The following is a 21,942-nucleotide window of genomic DNA, read 5'->3' as shown; positions in this document are numbered from 1 at the left end:
GGTAAATTATTTATGCTTTCTGGAGTTGAAGGTTTCAGTAGGAAAACTATTGTCACGCAGCTTGAAAAAGTGACCAGCAGTGGGAAACAGTATATAATTCTCAAAAAGAAAAGGAGTACTTGTGGCACCTTAGAGACTAACCAATTTATTTGAGCATAAGCTTTCATGAGCTACAAAGATTTTAAGAAAGGACTGGAGCAAATATTCTCTGAATTCTAGTACCCATGAAGTGCAAAAGTATGGGTTCCAAGTGCTCACATTCAGTTCTAACATAAGGAATAATGTGTCCTCCACACAATAAGGTTGTAGTTCCTGAAAGGATTCTAGTGACGTCACAAATGCTGAGTAATTTATTCACATCACCAGGACACCAGGATGGATATATGTACAGTTTTCATTTGGATGTATGTATATAGGTACATATTTAATACAATACAGTGTTCAAAAAATCTTCCTCTGCCTCATCTACAGTATCTCTCAGCCTCTTCTTCTCTTTCTGTACTTCAGGTCTCCCCCCTCTTTATCTCAGGTTCCTTCTTTCCTGTGTCTTCTTATCTTTTGCTCTCCTCACCCCACCTCTCTCCTATGTTTTTGGTCCTTCTCTCACTCTCCCCACCTTCCACTCAAACTTGACAGTTTGAATTTTGAACTGTTTATATTCTAGTTTCCATGACTTTAAAAGTACAGCAGATGCATGCCTTCTGCATTGCAGGGACTGCAAAATCCTGCCACACCACTTCACATACACTCTTGTGGATTTGCTCTAAAGGAGGCTTTTGTAATAGCAAAGAAAGTAGCTCTCGGCATTTAGCTGGAGTGAATGCAAGGTTGGAGCTGGGATTTTTGTATGGTCCTTCCAAGTTCCTGCAGGAACTCCCAAACCCCTGCACTTGGTAGCATTTATGAAGTACTTCTCAGACATCAATCCTGATTCTCCTCACTTACATTGGTGTAAATCTAGAATAAATGAGTCCAGAATCTATCCCATCATTTCTTATTATGTGCTCAAGCCCAAGATCGGATCCTTTTCTGCATTATTTTAATAATTCTTTGCCATGTAAGTTAGTAAAACCATGCCTGGACATATGAATAAGCCATAGCAGCTAATACACCAGGTGGTTGCCTGCCCTGTTTTTTTGGTTTGTTTGTTTGTTTTTGTTGGGGTTTTTTTTTCAGTTCTTTTAGTAACTTGTTTTACAGTAGTGCATTTTAAACCACTTTTTGCCAAAACACTGAATGAATATGAATATCTTGAATATCTTGTCCATAGGTGATTGTCCTTTACTCCATAATTCTCAGCCAGTCAGCCAACTTCCTTCCCTGAGGCCTGACCACCATCACTATCCAACTATTGATGAGCCTCTTCCACCAAGTAAGCTTTAGTTTTTTAAATGTATTATTTTTTTCAACCTTTCCTGTTAACCTAAAACAGTGTACAGGTCAGTATGTCTCTAAATAATCTCCTCATCCCCTGCATCCACCTTGATCCAAACCCACTTAATGTGCCCTTTTATTTTCCTTATTTGGTCCTTACTGTAGGTGTCACCATGTCATCTTGGGCAAGACACACAATTGCTCTGTGCCTCAGTTTCCCCATCTATACAATGGGGATAATAACACTTCAGTGTCTCAGAGGAGTGTTGTGAGGTGGTAAAAGTGTTTTGAGCTCCTCCAATGAAAGGCTGTGTGTATTGTAAGGGTAAAGTAGTCTTATTGTCTTTAATGTTTGTCCTCTAGCCTAATCGTTGCATCCCTGTGGCACATTATGGGTATGTCTACACAGAGTCTCAGAGCCCAGGTCAAGTGTGGTGGGCTTGCGGAGCTCATGCTGTGGGGCTAAAAGTAGTAATGTAGACAACTGGGTTCAGGCTGTAACCCTGCAAGCCTGAATCAATTGACCTGGGCTCTGAGTCTTACTGCCATGGGTAATTTTTTGCTGTGTAGACATACCCTGTGTCAGCTTCAAAGACAGCTTGGGATGCTGTCTTGTCCTTGCAGCCTTGCTTGCAATGCCAGGCATTCTCAAAATCAGGATTCTCTTTTGAAAAATTGAGACAGGTAGCAATTCTTAATCGGAGTGATAAGAGGAGAAGACAGGGACAAGGTAGGTCACATTCTAGTGATGTCACATTTCAATTGCAGTGCCCCCTCTAACAGTTAATGTGAGGGTCTCTGCTCTGAAGCAGAGTGACTGACGTATGGACCTACAGCTCTCTCTATCCGAATGTTTTTGTGCTTCCATATAAGAGCACTTCTGCACTTTACTGGGGAGGATTTCATAGCTTTTAACTTTTTGCATTAGCGTTATTTGTCCAGTAGAGCGCACTCTCTGCCCTACAACACATAGTGTATCATCTTTCGAGTTTAGCACATGATTTAACAGGAAAAAATGTTCAGCATCTTGAAAACTAACCAGGCTTAAAAACAAATCTATTTTCTTCTGAGGCTGAGTAAAGAATGTAGCTATTTGGCCTATGGTGTCCTTAATTAAAAAAAATCATTTATGCACCAAGTTGTTAGTATTTCCTAAACTGAAAATTCCACTCGATGCTGGCATCAGTTATACAGTAGTGGTGAATGATCCAATTGCCTTCAGCCCCATGAAGTCTTATTAGGGGCACTGTGTGGCCTACCAGTGAATGATGAATTAGGAACAATTACATCTGTAATAAGTAAATATTTCTCTTCCCCCTAATCTTACCTCACCACTTTGTGAAGGGGAGAAATTTCCAGCTACACTACCTATTAATAGGACACTGACAGCAGCCATGCAAATGAAATTTACTCTAATCCATGCACTGATCAGAGACATTCAGGTTCAGCCCTATGGCTTGATTAATACATTCCACCTCCCTTTTAACACCAGCCTCAAAAGGTAAGTAGTTGCTCCTAATGAAGGCAATTATGATGGAGTTTAATCTACACAAAAGCAAAAGTACAATCATCTGATAGTAATATTTATTTAATAATGCACCCATTATTTTGATATCTACACTATATCCTACTTGTAATACATGTAAAGTATTTTGTCCCTGAATATATCCCTCTTCAGTGTGCAGTTGCCACATGAATTTTTGGTAAAGAAATTGAATTAAATAATTCCTCAGTTAATATCCATGCAATTCCCAGTACAATCTATGACATTTTTAAAGCCCATGAGAAGTACAAACTGAGGACTGATCTGAAGATTTTTCTTTTTCCAGTGTTGCAGAAAGACCCTTTTCCCTTGCTTACCACAACTAAATCACTCTTAAATATGAGAGAGAGAGAGAGAGAGAGAGACGTGGCAGGGGCAGCTCCAGCCAGGCCAACATGCCATGTTCGGAGGGCAAATTCCATGCCTGCCCGAGACACGCAGTTTGGGGGAGGGACAATGCCCCTCATGCTCCTCCCAAACCACACCCATGGAGAGAGATTATTCATTTTGATCAGGTTTACAGTGAACAATGTTGAGAGCTTCTAAAAGGAGGAGACACCAGAATCTGTCCATAGTTATGGTTGAAGATCATTTCCCATCATTACAAGAACAATATCGACTGAACCTTAACATTCCCATAGCCAAATCCATGTGCCTGAAATCACATGCCAGATTTTAGCTCATGGTAGAATATTTTGTGAGGTTTCAGGAAAATCAGTTAAAGGCTTTTGGGAGACATGTAGATTCAAAAAGTGAGGTGGTTTTCCTCTTGTAGTCAGTCTTGCTTGATCATAGCACCAAAACAATTTGACTTCAAAATTTAGTTTATTCTGTTAGTCCTGATGAGAACTTTTTCTTTGACTGAGCTGCACCACTTAGAAGATCTACCACAGACAGGGATGTAAAGAGTAGCAAGGTGACTTTGTCCCTCCGGGGTTGTGGGTCTGCCAGGGACAGGTTTGGCTCATGGTGTAAGTAAGAGCAGCCTCAGAGGCTGCTGTAATGTACATAGGGCTGCAGTGGTCCCAAAGGGCCATCTGGCAGCCCAGGATAATTGGAGTGCAGAGCACAGCGACCTCACCGTCTCCTGATCCCAGGCCATCTCCTGGTGTGCCCCTACTCTGAAGTTATAAGGTGTAGGGCCATAATGTCAGCCCTATACTGCCCAGAGAAACCCTCTGCTAAGGGGTAATTCCCACATGTGGTGATCTGGTTGGTTTTTGGACCCTTTATATCATTGGAGCAACATAAAGGGGCTGGGACGGAGCTCAAAATCATGGCCTCTGTCTATTTGTCAGTCTATGCATTTATCTGTGCAGCCATCCATTCATCTTACCACAAATTCTGTGTTGTATGCCATTTGAATTACTTACTCCCCTGTGTGATGGTAATGCTGCGTGGGAGGGAAATAAATGCCCATCAACCAACTGTGAGTTTTGTTTATATGTTGGCAAGGAATAGTCACATCAGCACACACAACTCTCTCGGGCCAGATGCTGTAGCACAAGGCTCTGACCCGTGCCCTACAAGACAATGACGCTCCGCAGATATATTCTCATACACTCTCCTTGAACTTTCACTGTGTCTCCTTTATCCTGACCTGATGTTTCCACTGTGACCTCAAGCACTGGACTCATCCAGCTGCTGCTAGGTTTGACTGGATGCTTTCTGCTCAGAGGCTGGATTACCATTGTAGACACATTGTAACATGCTTTCTTCAGGCAGTGTGACATTTGGTTTGGTTTGTGGGTAACACCTACCTTAATGCATTCTGTGTAACATTGTTTTTGCTGAGGTGTGAATGTATGTGTGGTTGGCGTTAGCAAGAGTACAGAATGTGAACTGATATGTCTCAAGGAGATGTCAACTGTTATCTGGGAATTTAGGGTTCTTCAACAGGCCCTGACTGACCAACGTCCTTCAGGAGTCCCTATAGGCTGGTTTCAATGGAGGACACATCATTGCCTAGGGTTTACGGATTATACACAGAGTCATGATTTTGTTCAGATTGTTATCTGGGTGCTCCAATCTGGAGTGTTGGGTGCTGGTTAGCCTTTGCCCAGACCCCCACTCAGGTACCCACATGGATAACAAAGGTATTTTTAATAACATTATAAGGCATGGCACCTTAGCTCTGGCCAGCACCGTCTATCTCCTTATTAATCAGGCACAGTGTTTGGGGAAAGGTAGCTGGTTGCGGGGAGTTGGATTCCAGATGCAGTAGGAGGAAACACAGCTCTCTGTTGCTTTTGGAGGGTATGAGGGAAGGTTCACAAAGAACCCAGAACCCCTGGTCCTAAGGTGGAACACAGAGCCACAGAGGGGAAAAAAGTGGACTTTACCACTCTTGGGGGTACAGATGTGCTCCAGGAGGGGGAATATATATTACTGTACAGCTATGTCATCAGCTGATGGATCTTTGTGTAACAATAGTGTAGTTAGCAGATCAAATTTGTGCAACTTCACTCAAAAAATTCTAAGGTTTTTTATGTAGAATTTGATTAGCTCATTCACTTCTTAAATTTCCTCTTATTCCTAACACCTTTACCAGTGCTCTTGATACTTTTAACTACCAGTGTATTTCATGCAAGCCAACAAGCAGCCATCAGATGGGTATGGGCTTTTGGTTACACTTCTGGTCAACTTGGACATAATTTTAACAAGAGACGTGAGGGTGGAAGGCTCAGTATCTTGTTACCAATTTCCTCAGCTATCTGGTCCTTATTAGAGTGGTAGATTTAAAAAATAAAAAATGTATGTCCAACCAGTCTGTGATGAGTTTTAGGTAGAGGGCCTTACACTGCTCTGAGTAATCCTTCTGAAAGCTTAAAAAAAAACCCACTATCAAGTTTATTCTGAAACATAACAAAAAAAGTGAACATAGGACTTGCCACACCAGATTAAATCACTGGTCCACCAAGCCTAGCATCCTGGCTACCAGTAGCCAATTCCTTATGGTTTTCCCATCCACCATGAACAGAGCCAGTTGTGCAATGCTGTATGTAAGAGTTACATGGGGAAATTTTTATGCTCTAAAGCATGTAATTTGATTACTCACCTCAAGAAGCAGAACTATAAGAGGCATTAATGGTTATAGAATTATCCAGTCCCTTTTAAAAGTAGTCACTGTGTCTCACTCATTATTGATGGCCTGTGGCAATGAATTCCACAGGGTGACTGTAGGCTCTGTGTGAAGTAATATTTATGTATACTACACATACAACAAGCCTGTGGAACTTACTGCTGCGGCCAAAAGTATAAACGGGTTCAAAAAAAGAACGGGACGGAGGATACCTCCTTCAACGGCCATTAGTCTAGCCATGATGGTCAGGGATGCGACCTTGTGCTCAGACAATCCTACACTTCTGACTATCATAAGCTGGGAGTGGAAGACATGGTATATCACTCCTTACTTGCTCTGTTCTGTACACTCCCCTGCAGTTCTGGTACTGGACACTGTTCGAGACAGGATACTGGGCAAGATGGACCATTGGTCTGACCCAGTTTGCCAGCTCAGATGTTCGTGTGTATGAATGTACACATGTATCTCATGAGCATCTAGGCTTTCTGAAATTTCTCAAACTGATGGCTTCCTCCTTTCCTTTCTTTTTTAATACTAGACTGGGAAGCTCGGATAGACAGCCATGGAAGGGTATTTTATGTGGATCATGTGAATCGAACCACAACATGGCAGCGCCCCACAGCAGCAGCCACTCCAGACGGAATACGCAGATCTGGTTCAATCCAACAAATGGAGCAGCTCAATCGGCGGTGAGTAATTCTGGACTGAAATTCCAAACCACCACCACAACGAAAATGTTCTAGTTAAGAGAAATGGTACTCATGTTATTCCAAACCAGCATCTGAAATGTTCCTGAAATGACTAAAACGTTCAACATAAATAAGCTATGAGATATATTTGAAGGTACAATGTTGAATAACAATTAGCAGGTCAGAACCTACTGCTGGTGCATGGTTAGCATCTTGCTTTCAAAAAGGTGACATTTTTAGCACTGGCAATTTGGGAGCCCAAAATAAATTGAAACAGTTTTCAGTGCTACTTTCAGGCTGGCTTTACAATGATAAAACACTGTACTTTTTAATTAGTATTTTATGTAGTGCCATAAGTCCATAAGGTACTTTACAATAGGAGGTGGTGTTTAAAAATAGCAAAGTGCCTGACCAAACAGATTACAGTCTAGAGACGCAAAGTGAACATAGTACATTGCACAGAGTGACGTGCTCAGTCCTCATCCTCAAAGGAAACCTTTACAACACCTTCAAAAGACAAGCCTGGGAACTTAAATACATAAATCCATGTTTTTTAGTGTCCAGCAGAGTTAACAGAGACACTAGTTTTATGGCCCATTGCAACAACGTGTAACACACCCTGCTGCCTACTAATGCTCCTTTTTCCTAGGACTGCTGAAGTTTTAATTGCCCACTTCATTTTAAGTGGTCTCCTACAATGTGTGTGAGCCCCTTATACTTAACCATCTGTCCCACCTTGTATTTTGCTTGGGCACTCTAGTTTCCTTCTCCACACCTGAAGAAAAGGAGCTCTGTGAAGTGCAAAAGCTTGTCCCTTCCTCCAACAAAAGTTGGTCTAATAATGGTTTCCCTTCACTTTTCCTCCCACCACTTATGGGAAGGATCAGTCCAGGTGAGGGTGGGAAGGCAGGATCCTTCAGAGCTTCAGTGTTACCTATGAGAACAGAGAGGACAGATGGTCTGGATGAGAATATGAAGAGAAGTCAAGCAATCAGGCTTTGAGTTCAGGCTTCAGCCCCACAGCTTTGAGGTGCGTCAGCATCCAGACCTCCACTCTGCTCCTCCGGCTGCTACACCTATACACCTACCCCAGTCTTATGGGAGCTATTCAGAGATGAGGTCAGGAAAGCAACAGCTCTAGTTGCTGAGAGCCTCCCTTTGTAATTTTTCCTCCACCAGTGATGCAGGCTGAATGTTATGGATGGTCATACAGTTGGAATTATGTCCCCACTATAGAGCTCTAGTGGTTCCCAAGTGCGGCCAGGTCCATGGATTGCGAAGCACCAACATATAGCTGTTGACATCAGCAAGGTTGACAAGCTGTGACACAGCATGAATGAGATATTTGTTTGAAATAATGAGTGCTAAGGAGTATCCCACTGAAAGACATTTCAAAGCCCTTTGCACAGCTGGAGGAAACCAGAAACACTTCCTTAAAATGAATCCTGAGAGAGGGAGTCTCCCTCCAAATGAGGGAACTTTATCACTGATAGCAATGTCTGTTCAACTACTACTCTACACACACAGATTTGTTACAGTTTCCTTTGTTTCTTTGCATTTCAGATTGAATGGAGGGGAGAAGAGTAAAAGAAATAAATAGCTGGGCAATAAACTTCCACTATTACCTCAGAAAACATTTTCTCATCCTCTGCCCCTGCTTACTGTAATGATATAGTTTCTTATTTAAATAAGCAAGACTGAAATTGTTATCCTCTGATTATAGGCTTTAAAATGGCATGAAGGTTGGTTTGGGTTTTTCTAGTACTTTAAAAACATCATTTGGGGATCATCAGAGTGCCAAGCTAGGAGACAGAGGGAGCTTCAATGGTCCTTCTTTCCATGGCAGGAAAATAATATGGGAGTTACTCAGATCCTTTGTAGGGAGAAAATGGTTGCAGATGACAGCCGTCAGGGAGTTTTTCTAAGGGCTAACTAGCTTTCTGAAAATGTCTGTTGTGCAAAACAGATCATAACCACAAACAGGTCCATGAGGAATTGTCCTCCTCTTCTCTCCAAACCTATCATGCAGGGCACAGAGTGGGCATTTGACTAGCATATGTAGTTTTGTTTATAGTGGTAAGAACTTGCAATAGTTTGTTTTAATTATAATTTTCCTCAGAAGGCGCCAAGCTACCATATTAAAGAAAAAAGACAGTTATTTCTGGAAACCCCTTGCAGTGAATTGGATAGATGTCCGTAGCCATTAAGGGCCTGTGTAAATTATCGTTTTTTGTTGTGCTGTAACTTGAGTTAATTGATTACCAATTAAGCTGAGCTAATGAATACTATCATAAATTTATTGTAGACAGTCACCATTTGTTCCATGAGGTTCAACTCTCTTGGGTGAGCCACAAACAACCAGAACAAACGTTGGTGAGTGTCTAAACTAGAAATGACAATTGTGTTAGCTAGCTCAGATTAATTGGCAATACCCTTAGGCCATATCTACACTTACAGCTGTGCCGCTGTAAGAGCACTTGTGTAACTGTTATGTTGATGGGAGAGAGCTCTCCTGTCGACATCATAAAACCAGCTCAATGAGTGGCGGTAGCTGTGGTGGCGGGAGACCGTCTTCCGCCGACATAGCGCCGTGCACGCGAATGCTTATGCTGGCAAAACTTATGTTTTTTCACACCCCTGAGCAGCAAAAGTTTTGCCAATATAAGTGCTAGTTTAGACATAGCCTAAGTCAGTGGCTCTCAACCTTTCCAGACTACTGTACCCCTTTCAGGAGTCTGATTTGTCTTGTGTACCCCCAAGTTACACCTCACTTTAAAACTACTTGCTTACAAAACCAGACATAAAAATACAAAAGTGTCACAGCACACCATTACTGAACAATTGCTTACTTTCTCATTTTTTACCGTATAATTATAAAATAAAACAATTGGAATATAAATATAGTACTTACATTTCAGTGTATAGTATGTAGAGCAGTATAAACATTTCATTGTATGAAATTGTACTTTGTACTGACTTTGCTAGTGCCTTTTAAGTAGCCTGTTGTAAAACGAGGCAAATATCTAGATGAATTGATGTACCCCTTGGGAGACCTCTGCATACCCAAGAGGTACATGTTCCCCGGGTTGAGAACCACTGAAGTGACATCCTTGGTTTACATTTTAGTTTTCCATGTTTTCGTATAGTTTGGTTCCTTTCTTGCCACCCATGTTTGGATTAGGATTTGATCATTAATGATTTCATACACTGCAATTAAGCCAATAATACCTTTGCTGCTCATCTGTATATGGGTATTTTTAGCATTTAGGATATATAGTGAGAAGTGGAGGGGATTTTCATTAGTAGCATATTTCTCCTCACTTGATTCCCAGTGGAGACTAAGCACATTACAACTGAGTAATTGTGGAATCCCATGGTTTCTTAGCACAAAAAAGCCATCTGGTAATTCTTTAATCTCTGCTGTAAAAGAGCTCCATTAAGTAAAAATGCTGAATAGACCGCCAAGTCTTTAGGAGGCTTCTCTTGTCATGACAATGTTTGTATATGTGTAGCCATGGATATTTCCAAAAATTCCAGCAAAAGGGATACAAATTGGCCATTGCAACAAACTTCACCAATCTGTGTATTTCAGAAGTGGGAAGCAATTTTTATATTTTATGGCTGGGTGAAATAGAGAAATTATCTCTGTCCTGAAACAGGTTTCAAGATTAGCTCATTCAAAAAATTCAGGTAACTTGGATTACCAGCTTGTGAGAAAAACCTTTTCTTAAGCTGTTGTTGAAAACCACTACTTAGGCTTGAATATTATTTTCAACAACCATTTAAAAAAAGTTTTGTTATTGTAGGTCAAACCTCATTGCCTGGAACAGTTTTTGGTAACTCTGCTTGAAAATCCTTTCGCGGTGAAGTAACTGTATACAAAGAGCCTGGATGATAGAATTAAAGTCAGCCTGAACTTTAGCCCGAAACTCAAACAAAATGGAACCCCAAACCTTTTGAGGTTTGAAAAAAAGCTCAGTCTGCTTTCTTTCCACACAAATCTGTTCACCTTCCCACTTCCTAGATTCATCTTGGAGAAGGAGTGGAAATACCAAATATCACTAGGAAAGCTTGCTATTTTCAGCCCTGCCAAAACCACAAAGTATTGGAAATCTAGTTTTTAAAAGGAATGCCTGTGAGTATTCTGTTCCAAGGGCCTAATCCTTCATTCTCTGGGTACTCAGAGATTCCCAATGACTTTATTGGACATTTTGCAGGATTGGGACCTAAAGTCTGGACAAGATCTAGACAAACACCCCTATATTTCTTTATTAGAAGAGTCTTCCTCCTTTACTACAGCACTTCTTGCCTTTCCTCCAGTTACTGAAGCAGTTAACAGCCACCGCTGTTCAAATTACATGGCATGGTTAACAGTCCACTGTGATCTGGTTAAACTGTGCAGCATTTGTGTAACTAGACTTGTCTTTACATGAATAATAATAATAAATTACACACTAGATAATAGTACAGTAAAAACAGCCTCTATTGTGGTTTTTCTAAACCACTCTTTCTTTGACAAATCACTTTGAAAAGGGACCGATTTTCAAATGCATTCCCATAACTGGTGCCCTTTCAAAGTTGTTGTTTTGTTTTTTTTTAAACACAATTACATGGGCATTTTCTGGTATTTATATAAGACAATTTTACAATATCTAGACCCTCAAAAAAAAGCCTGTTTTTGGCATACAGCTAGCATTACTGTGTAAAGTTTGCCAGCAGGGGATTTTCTAACATCTAATTAAATTGAAGCTACAGTTACCATATATATAAAACTTTTGACTATATTAACTACTTTTTTCTTCTCTACTGTTGCATAAGGGTGTTGTAAAACTCCTACAGTATTGGAGTGGAAAGTTTACTCAATTAGCCTACAGTCAAGTGAATAAAAATTTTAAAAGCTTCTTATAAAGTAGGAGGGGAAAAGTAGAGGTAAATTAATGTAATTGTGAAATCTACTATAATAATTTGCTTATAAGGTATATGTTTATCTAAAAACAAAAATCCCCAATTCTCTTACTTTTTTAACCAATTCTAAATGTTATTTATTGAGCTATTAAAAGCTACATTAAAGGAAAACTTGGAATACTGAGGGAAATGAAAACTACTGTGTTAGTCAAGTATAAATCCATTAAATTTTCACCCATTTTCCATAATTTAGCCTAAACTCGAGTAACTTGTTGAGAGTTAATATGCTGTTGGAGATGCTGTCTTTTGAATGGGATGTAAAACCAAGGTCCAGACTACTTGTCTTCAGAGATGTCATGGCACTTTGAAGACATTAACCCCTTGAGTTCAGGCCAAAAAATCTAACTTGGCATAAATGCATATTTAAAAAAAACAAACAGAAAAAAAAAAGAGAAAAATGGAGGGATACTCTTCATAAGTCTGGAGTCATACAGATGAAAGAAAGAAGAACAGAAACTAGGAAAAAAAGAGAGACAAAGAACCTTGGGCCAAAGATCAGATAGAATCAATGAAGCTACATGGATTTATGCCAGGTGGGGATCTGGCCCATTATGAATGCTGAGAGCTAATGAAATGAGACAACAAAAAGTGTTTAAAAATATCAGAGTGCGGCAGAAGCTAGTTAAAATTATTAAGATAGATATCTATTATTTTTAAAAATATTTCTCATTAAATAATTTAAAATTTGTCACATTCTTGACATACATTATCAGAATCCCAGGCTGGGGCCTGGTCATGAACATAAAGGTTAGAAGCTATGGAGGTTCTCTCACCCCTAGTCTATCAAATGTTCAATGAATGAGTCACCAGTATGGCTACAGCAGGATTGACTTCCCACATTATTTATCTCTGTTTTATAATATATAGAATTAGTACTGTATACTGCATATTTTAAACATAAACACATAAAAGAGAACATCCTTTATGGGACTCAAACCTGCAATGTCATTAACTCTCTGGCCCTGATCCAGCAAAGTATTTAAGCACCTGCTTAACTTTAAGCCCAAGAGTAGTCTCACTGAAGTCAAACATGAAATTGCCATAACAGAGAAAAAGGTTTTAAAAGCTTCAGTCCACACCTGCCTCTTCTATCGTCCTCCTTGTTTCCCTCCTTGTTCTCACCGGCTCTGTCCCAGTGCTTAATTTGTAAAGAAAGATGCCAGGGCTCAAGCAATTTTTTTACATTCATAACTGATGCAGCAAGCCCAGAGGGCTATGAACTGCCAAGCCCAGAGGTGCCAGGGCTCAGTCCTGGCAAACCCTGGCACAAATTAAACACTGCTCTGTCCCCTCCAACCCTTTCCCTTCATCTTATCATCACCAAATTCAATCCATACACACACGAAAAAAAAGCATGGAACTAACAGGACATGTCCTGCCCTTATGTTGTTCACTCTACTAGTGTGTTACACCACTTTCCTCTTCCCTGTGTCTGTTTTATCTAATTGATTGTCAGCTCTTCGGGGCAGAGATTGTGCATTATTCTGGGTTTGTACAGTGCCTAGCACAATGAGCCTGTTCTCGGCTGGTCCCTATGCACTACCACAACAAACATGACTAATAATAATGATTAGTAAAAAAAGAAGAAGAATGGTTATGGAGCCAAGGCTGTGAAGTGTTGAACACATTGAGCATACTGCCATTGCAATTGTTGGGAGTTGAGGACACTCAGCACCTCAGAGGATCAGGCCCTGTGTGATTCATTATGTTAACCTATGACAAATTGGGACTTGATTCTTCCCTGCCTTTCACCTTGTATAGTTACTGATCCCTGTGGAATGTGGGTGATTTACACAGGTGCAAGACAGGGAAGACTCAGGCTCATTGGTGCTTTAAAAGTACATGCAGATTTTAGCAATATTTTAATTGTTCAAAAGTATTGATTTTTCCAACTCATTAAGAAAGAGATAGAAAGGCATTTTTGTGAGCAGCAAAATGCTTTGTACCATTATTCCACTAAAACGTATAGCTAAATTACCTTTTTTCTTTCGCACAAAATATGCAGGTATCAAAATATTCAGCGGACTATTGCAACAGAGAGGCCAGAGGATGATGCTATTGTGAACAACAGAGTCGAGAGGCTCTCCATTGGAGGAGGAAGTGACTCTGAGGCAGACTGTTCCCAGCCAAACTCAGGTATGGGAGAGGAAGCTATTACCAGTATGTGGCACTAGATGGCATTCCATTCTGGGAAACAAGAGGGACACACAACAGTGCCCTGATGAAGACTCAGGCTTCAGTACTTTACAGCAGAAATGGCTAAGTGAAAGGAAAGAGTATAGAGCATGAATAGACCCTGAGAAGGAAATAAGCAAGTGTTATGGGGCTCTTTTAATGAGTCCTTACTTAGACAAAGTGTTTTTACAATAGATTGGGTTTGAATGTTCACATATTATACAGGCAAATGGAGAAAGTGCCTATTTTCTCAAGCTTGCAGTTACAGTAGCTACACTGTTTCATTTTGGTGATAGTATGATTGTGACACAATGGGGGTTGTCAAGTTCCTTCCCCACACTGAACTCTAGGGTACAGATGTGGGGACAGGCATGAAAACCTCCTAAGCTTATTTTTACCATCTTAGGTTAAAACTTCCCCCAGGTATAAACTATTTTCCTTTTTCTCTTGGACTTTATTGCTGTCACCACCAAGCGTCTAACAGATATATAACTGGGAAAGAGCCCGCTTGGAAAGTCTTTCCCCCCAAAATCCTCCCCAAACCCAACACCCCCTTTCCTGGGGAAGGCTTGATAAAAATCCTCACCAATTTACATAGGTGAACACAGACCCAAACCCTTGGATCTTAAGAACAATGAAAAAAGCAATCAGGTTCTTAAAAGAAGAATTTTAATAGAAGAAAAAGTGAAAGAATCACCTCTGTAAAATCAGGATGGTAAATACCTTACAGGGTAATCAGATTCAAAACATAGAGAATCCCTCTAGGCAAAACCTTAAGTTATAAAAAGACACAAAAACAGGAATATCCATTCCATTCAGCACAGCTTATTTTCTCAGCCATTTAAACCAACAGAATCTAACGCATATCTAGCTAGATTACTAACTAAGTTCTAAGACTCCATTACTTTCTGTTCCCAGCAAATGCATCACACACACAGACAGAGAGCGAGAGACTTTGTTTCTCCCTCCCTCCAGCTTTTGAAAGTATCTTGTCTTCTCATTGGTCATTTTGGTCCGGTGCCAGCGAGGTTATCCTAGCTTCTTAACCCTTTACAGGTGAAAGGGTTTTTTCCACTGGCCAGGAGGGATTTTAAAGGTGTTTACCCTTCCCTTTATATTTATGACAGGGGTTCATCCAGATCAGCCAGGGTTGTGTTACTGCCGACCTGTAACCTTGGGGGCATCTGTGTAGGTTTGACTCACGCCGCGACACAAGCAGTCTGCTCACAGCACAATTATCTTACCCTGGCTCCCACCAGCATGGTTACTCCTTGCAGGGTGTCATCAACAGTCCCTCGTCTCCTCAAATTTAAAACCATCTCCCCTGCAGTGTCCAGTTCCTCTCACTGGACCTTCACAGAAGTTATTGCATTTGCTGCCTTCAAACAGACAGCGCGCTCATCAGCTTGTTAGTTTGGCTGAGGACCCATACTTCATATTAATGCACTGCACTGATATGGTTCTGTAATAAGATAAGAATAAGTTTATTAACAAAGAAGATAGATTTAAATGATCTCAAGTAAGAATGAAAGAGAGGAAAGATTACAAACAAAACATGCCTTCTCATGACTAAAACTTAATTCTAGCAATTTGCAGTCTTGGTCTAGACAAGGTGGGGGAGGTAATATCTCTTATTGGACCAATTTCTGATGGTGAGAGAGACAAGCTTTTGAGCCACACAGAGCTCTCAAAAGCTTGTCTCTCTCACCATCAGAAGCTGATACAATAAAAGATACTAGCTTACCCACCTTGTCTCTTGACTATCCTGGGACTGACACGGCTACAACTGCCCTGCATACAAGCTTGGTCTAAGCTCATTTCTTACCTATAGTGACTTCAGACTTCAACCCCCATGAGTAAACTTTCTCAATTACAATAGCTCTGATCCCTTGCATCCATCCGGTGATAGCTTATTGCTTCTGCTTATATCTTCCCAAAGTTCTTTGACTCTGTTTCAAGAGGCAGAAAGGTTTCCTGGAGATGCAGCTTCCATCCTCCATGGAGATTGTTAAGTGGTTATCTCCCCGACTTGCTCGGCTAATGGATTTGTTTACCTTTCATGTAAATGTCCTTTTCGTTATGTTTGGTCACACCTTGCTTAATTTACATTGGAGACAGTCAAGCTGGAGAAACAACATTCCTTTGTCTAGAACAGGCTGGGTTTAGGCAGTGTCTGCCACGTACATTTCAGGAACACATTGCAATCACACATCTATAATTCCTTATACATCACCCATACAGACAACACAATAATATTAATGACCAGCATGTTACCATTTTGCATATGATACCTTGCACAACACCTTTTAGATACAGATTATGATAACAGCAAGTTGGGGCCATGAGTATGTCAGGTGTGATGAGAGTTATGTACTGTGTGCCCACTTCCAGTTGGCAGTGAGGGGCTTCCTGGGTCACAGTAATTTTGATAGTATGGGCCAAATTTGAAAAGGCCATCCCTCCCGTCTGCATGCAGATCTTGTGCCCATAAAATTTTCATCCACATTTTTGCACCTGCAATTGAACTACAAGTGCAAAGCTGAGTGCTTGCGTCACTAAATGCTTGATTGCAGGTACAAGTCATATGGGGAGAAACACAAGCACTCAGACTTGCGCCCGCACTTCACTTGGTACACATAAAAAAAATGGGTGTGTATTTAGTTAAACTTGTGCCTGCAACACGGGCAGTCAGTACTCAGCCCTTCTGAAAATTCACACCTATAGCAGAGTTGCCACTTAATTATGTCTATTATTACATCTAACACCTCTTTTCCTCCTTCTCCTGTGTTTGCATTCCATTACTAGCTAGTCTTTATTAGCAGGAAATAGCCTGCATGACCTATGGTTCAATTCCTTTTATGTCTCCTGGAAGAGGAAAGCCTATTCAGAGTGAATATTTTTTAAAAAAGCATAGATTAAATAGCTTTGTTAAATATTTAGTTTTGTGTATTATTAGCCTGAATCTTTTTCTTTTTCCTTTAAAATCACTATAAGTAATAACCAAACATACTTCACATGATATATAACCACTCTTGCACTCCTTTGTATTGCAATTTTTATGATTCAGTTTAACTGAACTCCTTCTAATAGTTAATTGAGATGAAAATGGTATATGATTTGTGTTCCATTACTACTAATATTACTTGTAATATTAACTTGGATACATATTTACAGTAGACTTACAGTATTACTGTTACATATATACAGTATTACTATGGTTACTTACATAATAAAATATTAAATTAATAATAATGCTGCCAGGAATCACTCACATAAATGGTGGCTGGATTTGATTTAATATGCCTTTTCTTTCCCTTTTTTTTTTTAAATAAAAAAGAACCATCACCTGTGGCATGTGCCTTTTTAATGTGTCTTTGCTATATATATATTGTTTGGCTGTGGAGAGAGGAAAAAATGTAGAATTTGGTACCAACTTCTTAATTTAAAGGAAAATCTACAGGGATGCATGAGTGGCCACAAATAAAGGTGCATTGTCATATCCTCAGGTGAAATAAATCGGTTTAACTCCATCGAAGTCAGGAGAGCTATATCACAAAGTCTTTTTTCACAGTTTTAAGTGGACAGAATGATACGGTGTAATTATAGATGGAAAAGTGACTAACAACATTATATTATGTAGTTCTGTATTCATTCTCTTGATGACTTCCACATCAGATTTGTAAGTCAAAAACTGATTTTAGTTTAAAAGCATCAGCGCTGCAAACTGAGCCTAGAGCCCAAAACCTCATGTGTGTTCTTCCGACTCTAAATTCATTAACAGTAAGAAAGGTTCCACAGTCAGAACTTAGCTGACAATATTGGACCAGATCTTCAGCTGGTGTAAGCTAGTGGGGCGACATTGATTTATTGAAGTAAATGGAGCTATGCCAGTTTATACCAGCTAAGGATGTGGCCCAGAATTTGGAACATACAATGTAGAAAGTCATCCAGCTCTCATTCCTGTAGCTGTATTTGTCCTGCAGTGCTAACCTCAGGGGAAAATTTTGTCATTCATGTGAGTAGATATGACTAAAAGATGCAAAAAAGAGTGGGTGTCATTTTTACATAGTCACTTGGATGACCACAGCCTCACTTTAAGATTAAAAAGAAGTCGAGCAATATGGTGGAGTGGGCTTTGCTGGTACTGGCAGAGGAAATAAGAATGACACTATTTGTGTTGTATTTCCTGTTATGTGTACTAGTCAATTGTTTTGCTTTTATTTTCAGAAATTAGGAGAGAAGGGTCCCTTTCTCCAGTGAATTCTCAAAAAATCACCTTGCTGCTACAGTCTCCAGCTGTAAAGTTCATCACAAACCCCGAATTCTTCACTGTGCTGCACGCAAACTATGTAAGCACCAATATCTCACCGTCTCTCACTCCTGCCTTCTGCGTCAAAAGGAAGAGCTCTGGACCTCTTTTAAGAGTGCACAGTGGGTATTACTACACTGCAATGTAAGCCCAGGGTTCAAACTCAGGCTTCAGCCTAACCCCTTTTCCATTCACATACAAATCGCGCTAACCCAGGGCCCAAGGTGGTGGAGGGTTAAGCCTGAGTCGAGCCAGGACCCAGGATTCAAGCCCTATTGCTTTGCAGTGTAGACACAGCCACACTGGACTCATTCTCCACCAAAAGTATTCCACAATTCCATAGGCCAGCTTTCTTTGTCCTCTTGACAGTCAAGTTTGCTGAACAGTCAAGTTTTCCTACACTGCACCATGAACAAAGGGACAGAGTGGCCACACTTTCAGAGAGTGCTAGGAGGTATGGAGTATGTGTGGTTGGACTCAGACCCACATAATGCAGTGAAAATCCTGGAACCCCATGTTGGGACCCAGGGTTCAACAATTCCTAACCTAGGGTTATAAATGAGTGTAGACACTCAAGCCCAAGGTCTGCTAACTGGAGTTCTACTAACCCTGGGGTTACATTGGATTGTAGACATACCCAGTGAATCCTTAATTCCCTGACTCAGAACTCAATTGTCCTTTATGGGAACGAGACCAGGTTGGATGTAGCATGCTCACACTACCCCCTAGGGAACTCTTGATGGGATTCTGCCTCAGAGAGGAATTCCCTGGCACCTCACAGGCCTGCCCCCACTAATTGTTCCCTCTCAGAAGGTGCAGCGTACTCCCCATGCATCTGGCCAGTTCTACTGCCTGGTGCAGAGGGAACTGGGGTCATAGCCCTGCCTCCTCCCCACCCATTTTGCATCCTTCTGCTTAAGGTGTCCAGAAACCTCTATTGGATCCCTCTTCTTATGGCCTTGCACGGAAGCTGGAAGGCTTCTTGCGTCCTCTGCAATTTTTACACTCAAGCAGCTGGGCACAATCTAGCACTCAGTGAGCAATTACAGACTAGGGATGATGCAGCTCTATTGTATAAAATAAGAACTGAACTGAACCTACCTCTAACCCAAACCAGACTTCTCAAAGGTTCAGAAAAGCATAGATAATTTCTCTTTCCCATTGTTAGAATGGGACTTCACTTCCTGCTTGCAACTGGGAATGAAAACTGACATGCAGTGAAAAAGGTTTAATTTCAGGCCAACTAGGAGCAGGAAGTCTGCAAAATCTCCCTGGGAGAAGCTGTTCTCTAGAGATTTGGATAATATTTGGTAAGATAAACATCATAACATCCCTTCTGAACCTTTTGAGGTTAATCCGTTACTAATGCTAATGGGTCTTCTCTCAAAAGGAACTGAAAGATTTTATAAGCTATCTTGAAACAAGTCTTAGTTGGTACAAGGGACAACTCACAAGATGCTGAGTCCCAACTTTGTCACAAAAGTGACTAAGACCAAGGAATGCCTACACTTCGTTTACAAACCTGTCTTTGATATTGGAGCCAGAATAGCCTATCAACGCAGTCATACAAATTCCATTTGTGTAAAAATAGTGTACTACATAACTTTAGGCTTAAAGCCATTAAAACATTTTAACCACAAACTCCAATTAAAATTTAGAAGTGTTAATTATGCCAGTGAAATTTGAGTTGGAAAATATTATCCAGCAATTAAAACTAAAATGGAAACACTCTTGTTTAACACATATTTTATGTCCCTAGAGGGATAAAACTATGTGAAATTCTGGGTTTCCCTAGTGCTGCTAAGTGATACTGAAATGGTCAGTTGTAGCACATCATGATATAACATCTGCTGTGCAGTATGCTAGGATCTCAGATATTTGCATTCAGAAAACTTTCTTAGGTTATAACATCTTCAGGGCAGAGACCATATCTACCTCTATGTTTGCACAGCACTTAATGCAATGGAGCTTGTAGCAGGGTGGACTCACTAGTGCAAGCGCTTCCCGCTGGTCATCCTGGTGCGCCTTCTGCAGGCTGGTGTCCCGCTTGCTTGCAGGCCCCCGTGTACCTCCTGGACCCCGGTGCTCCTCTACATCAGGGTTCTCCCCCTGCAGTCTCCCCCACAGTCTGGGGCTCCCCTCCCCGGGAATCCTCTCTTCTATCCCCACCTTGCCTCAGCGGCTACTGCCAGTCCTCATCTAGCCCCCACACACTGGGACAGACTGCAGTCTGTACCACTCATCATTGGCAGGGAGGCTTTGGACCTGCTGCCTTTGCCTAACGTTGGGCTGCCCCTCTGCAATCCCAGTACCTACTTTAGGCCTTCAGCAAGGCCTGCAGGCTGGGGTTTTTCCAGCCTGGAGCTCCCCAGCTCCTCTGGCCTTTCCCCAGCCCTGCTTCACTCTAGGTACCCTAGTGAGCTCCCACACAGCTAGGCCCATCTCTCCACAGCTAGAGAGAGACTGCCTGAGTGCCTGGCTCACAGCCTTTTATAAGGCCAGGTGTGGCCTGGTTGGGGCGTGGCCCCAGCCCCCATCAGCCTAGCCTTTGGCTTCCCCGGGACAGCCCTGTCCCCCGGGCTGTTTTAACCCTGTTAGGGCTGGAGCGGGTGACCAGAGCTCCTACCCTGTTTTGGGCCTCTGGACGCTGCTGTAATATAAATATTAAATAATAAAAATAATAGTTAAAAATGCATTTAAATGCACAGAAGGAAAGAAATTCAAAGTTACTGGGTCAGATTCTTCCCTTGTTTACATCTATTAATGATATTGGAGTCAGCGAGGGGCCTTTAGTGAGCCTGTATGGCCCCAAAAGAAGGTTGCATAGACAGGGAGTGGCATGACCAAAGCAGCCTGAGGATGTACTAAGGGCAGCCCATTCCTTCAGTAACTTCCATGGGAGCCCCCAGCAGAAATTAATGCTGCCCTCCCTGATGAAGCCCCTAAAAGAGGGCAGGTTGCGGTAACATCGCCTGCTCTCCTTTCTGGAGCATCCTCCCTGGAGTGAAGAGTTGCAGGGTGCAACAAAGAGTTGTCGGTACATGAGTAATTTACACGTCCCTGTGCCATCTCAGATTAACGTGACTCATTTGGGGCCCTGATCCTGCAGTGAGATATGTACAGACAAACCCAACTGCAGGATCAGGGCTTGGTCATGTTTGTGTGAGATACAAATAATCAGTACTGAACATGTTGGCTTGAGTGGTGACACAAATACATTTTTATGAATGTTTTCACATCTGTATGGTATCATAAGAACCTAAGAATGGCCATACTGGGTCAGACCAAAGGTCCATCTAGCCCAGTATCCTGTCTACCAACAGTGGCCAATGCCAGGTGCCCCAGGGGAATAAACAGAACAGGTAATCATCAAATGATCTATCCCCTGTTGCCCATTCCCAGCTTCTGACAAACAGAGGTTAGGGACATCATCCCTGCCCATCCTGGCTAATAGCCATTGATGGACCTATCCTCCATGAACTTGTCTAGTTCTTTTTTGAACCCTGTGATAGTCTACATTCACACAAACAGTACATCTCTCTGAATGTGTGATCAGTGAAATAAACACAACTGCATGTATTTCAAATGTGTGATACCCCAGAAATATGCAGTTACCTTTGTATATCTGGCAGTTTGGTACTGTTAACTACTGTGAATAGAGGTATGGAATTTTCACATTTCCAGGTGGCAATTGGTTATTTCTGTGTGTTCACTTAGAACCTAATCCAAAGCCCATTGAAATCGATGGAAAGATTGCTGTTGATTTCAGTGGGATTTAATCGGGCCTTAAGGTTGTATGTCATAT

General features: G+C 41.3%; 1 protein-coding gene across 1 annotated transcript in view; it reads left to right on the top strand.

Annotated features, from left to right (window-relative positions):
• HECW1 (HECT, C2 and WW domain containing E3 ubiquitin protein ligase 1) overlaps nucleotides 1-21,942 on the top strand; it is a 242,514-nt gene that overhangs the window by 143,620 nt on the left and 76,952 nt on the right. The window contains exons 9-12 of the mRNA XM_077809221.1: nucleotides 1,271-1,372; nucleotides 6,538-6,688; nucleotides 13,659-13,789; nucleotides 18,056-18,177. Of these exons, the coding sequence (XP_077665347.1) occupies nucleotides 1,271-1,372; nucleotides 6,538-6,688; nucleotides 13,659-13,789; nucleotides 18,056-18,177 (506 nt within the window). The remainder of the gene's footprint in view (nucleotides 1-1,270; nucleotides 1,373-6,537; nucleotides 6,689-13,658; nucleotides 13,790-18,055; nucleotides 18,178-21,942) is intronic.

This window comes from Eretmochelys imbricata, chromosome 2 (assembly GCF_965152235.1).
Source record: "Eretmochelys imbricata isolate rEreImb1 chromosome 2, rEreImb1.hap1, whole genome shotgun sequence".
In the NCBI taxonomy this organism is placed as follows: Eukaryota; Metazoa; Chordata; order Testudines; family Cheloniidae; genus Eretmochelys; species Eretmochelys imbricata.
This window is presented reverse-complemented; position numbering and strand designations above follow the sequence as displayed.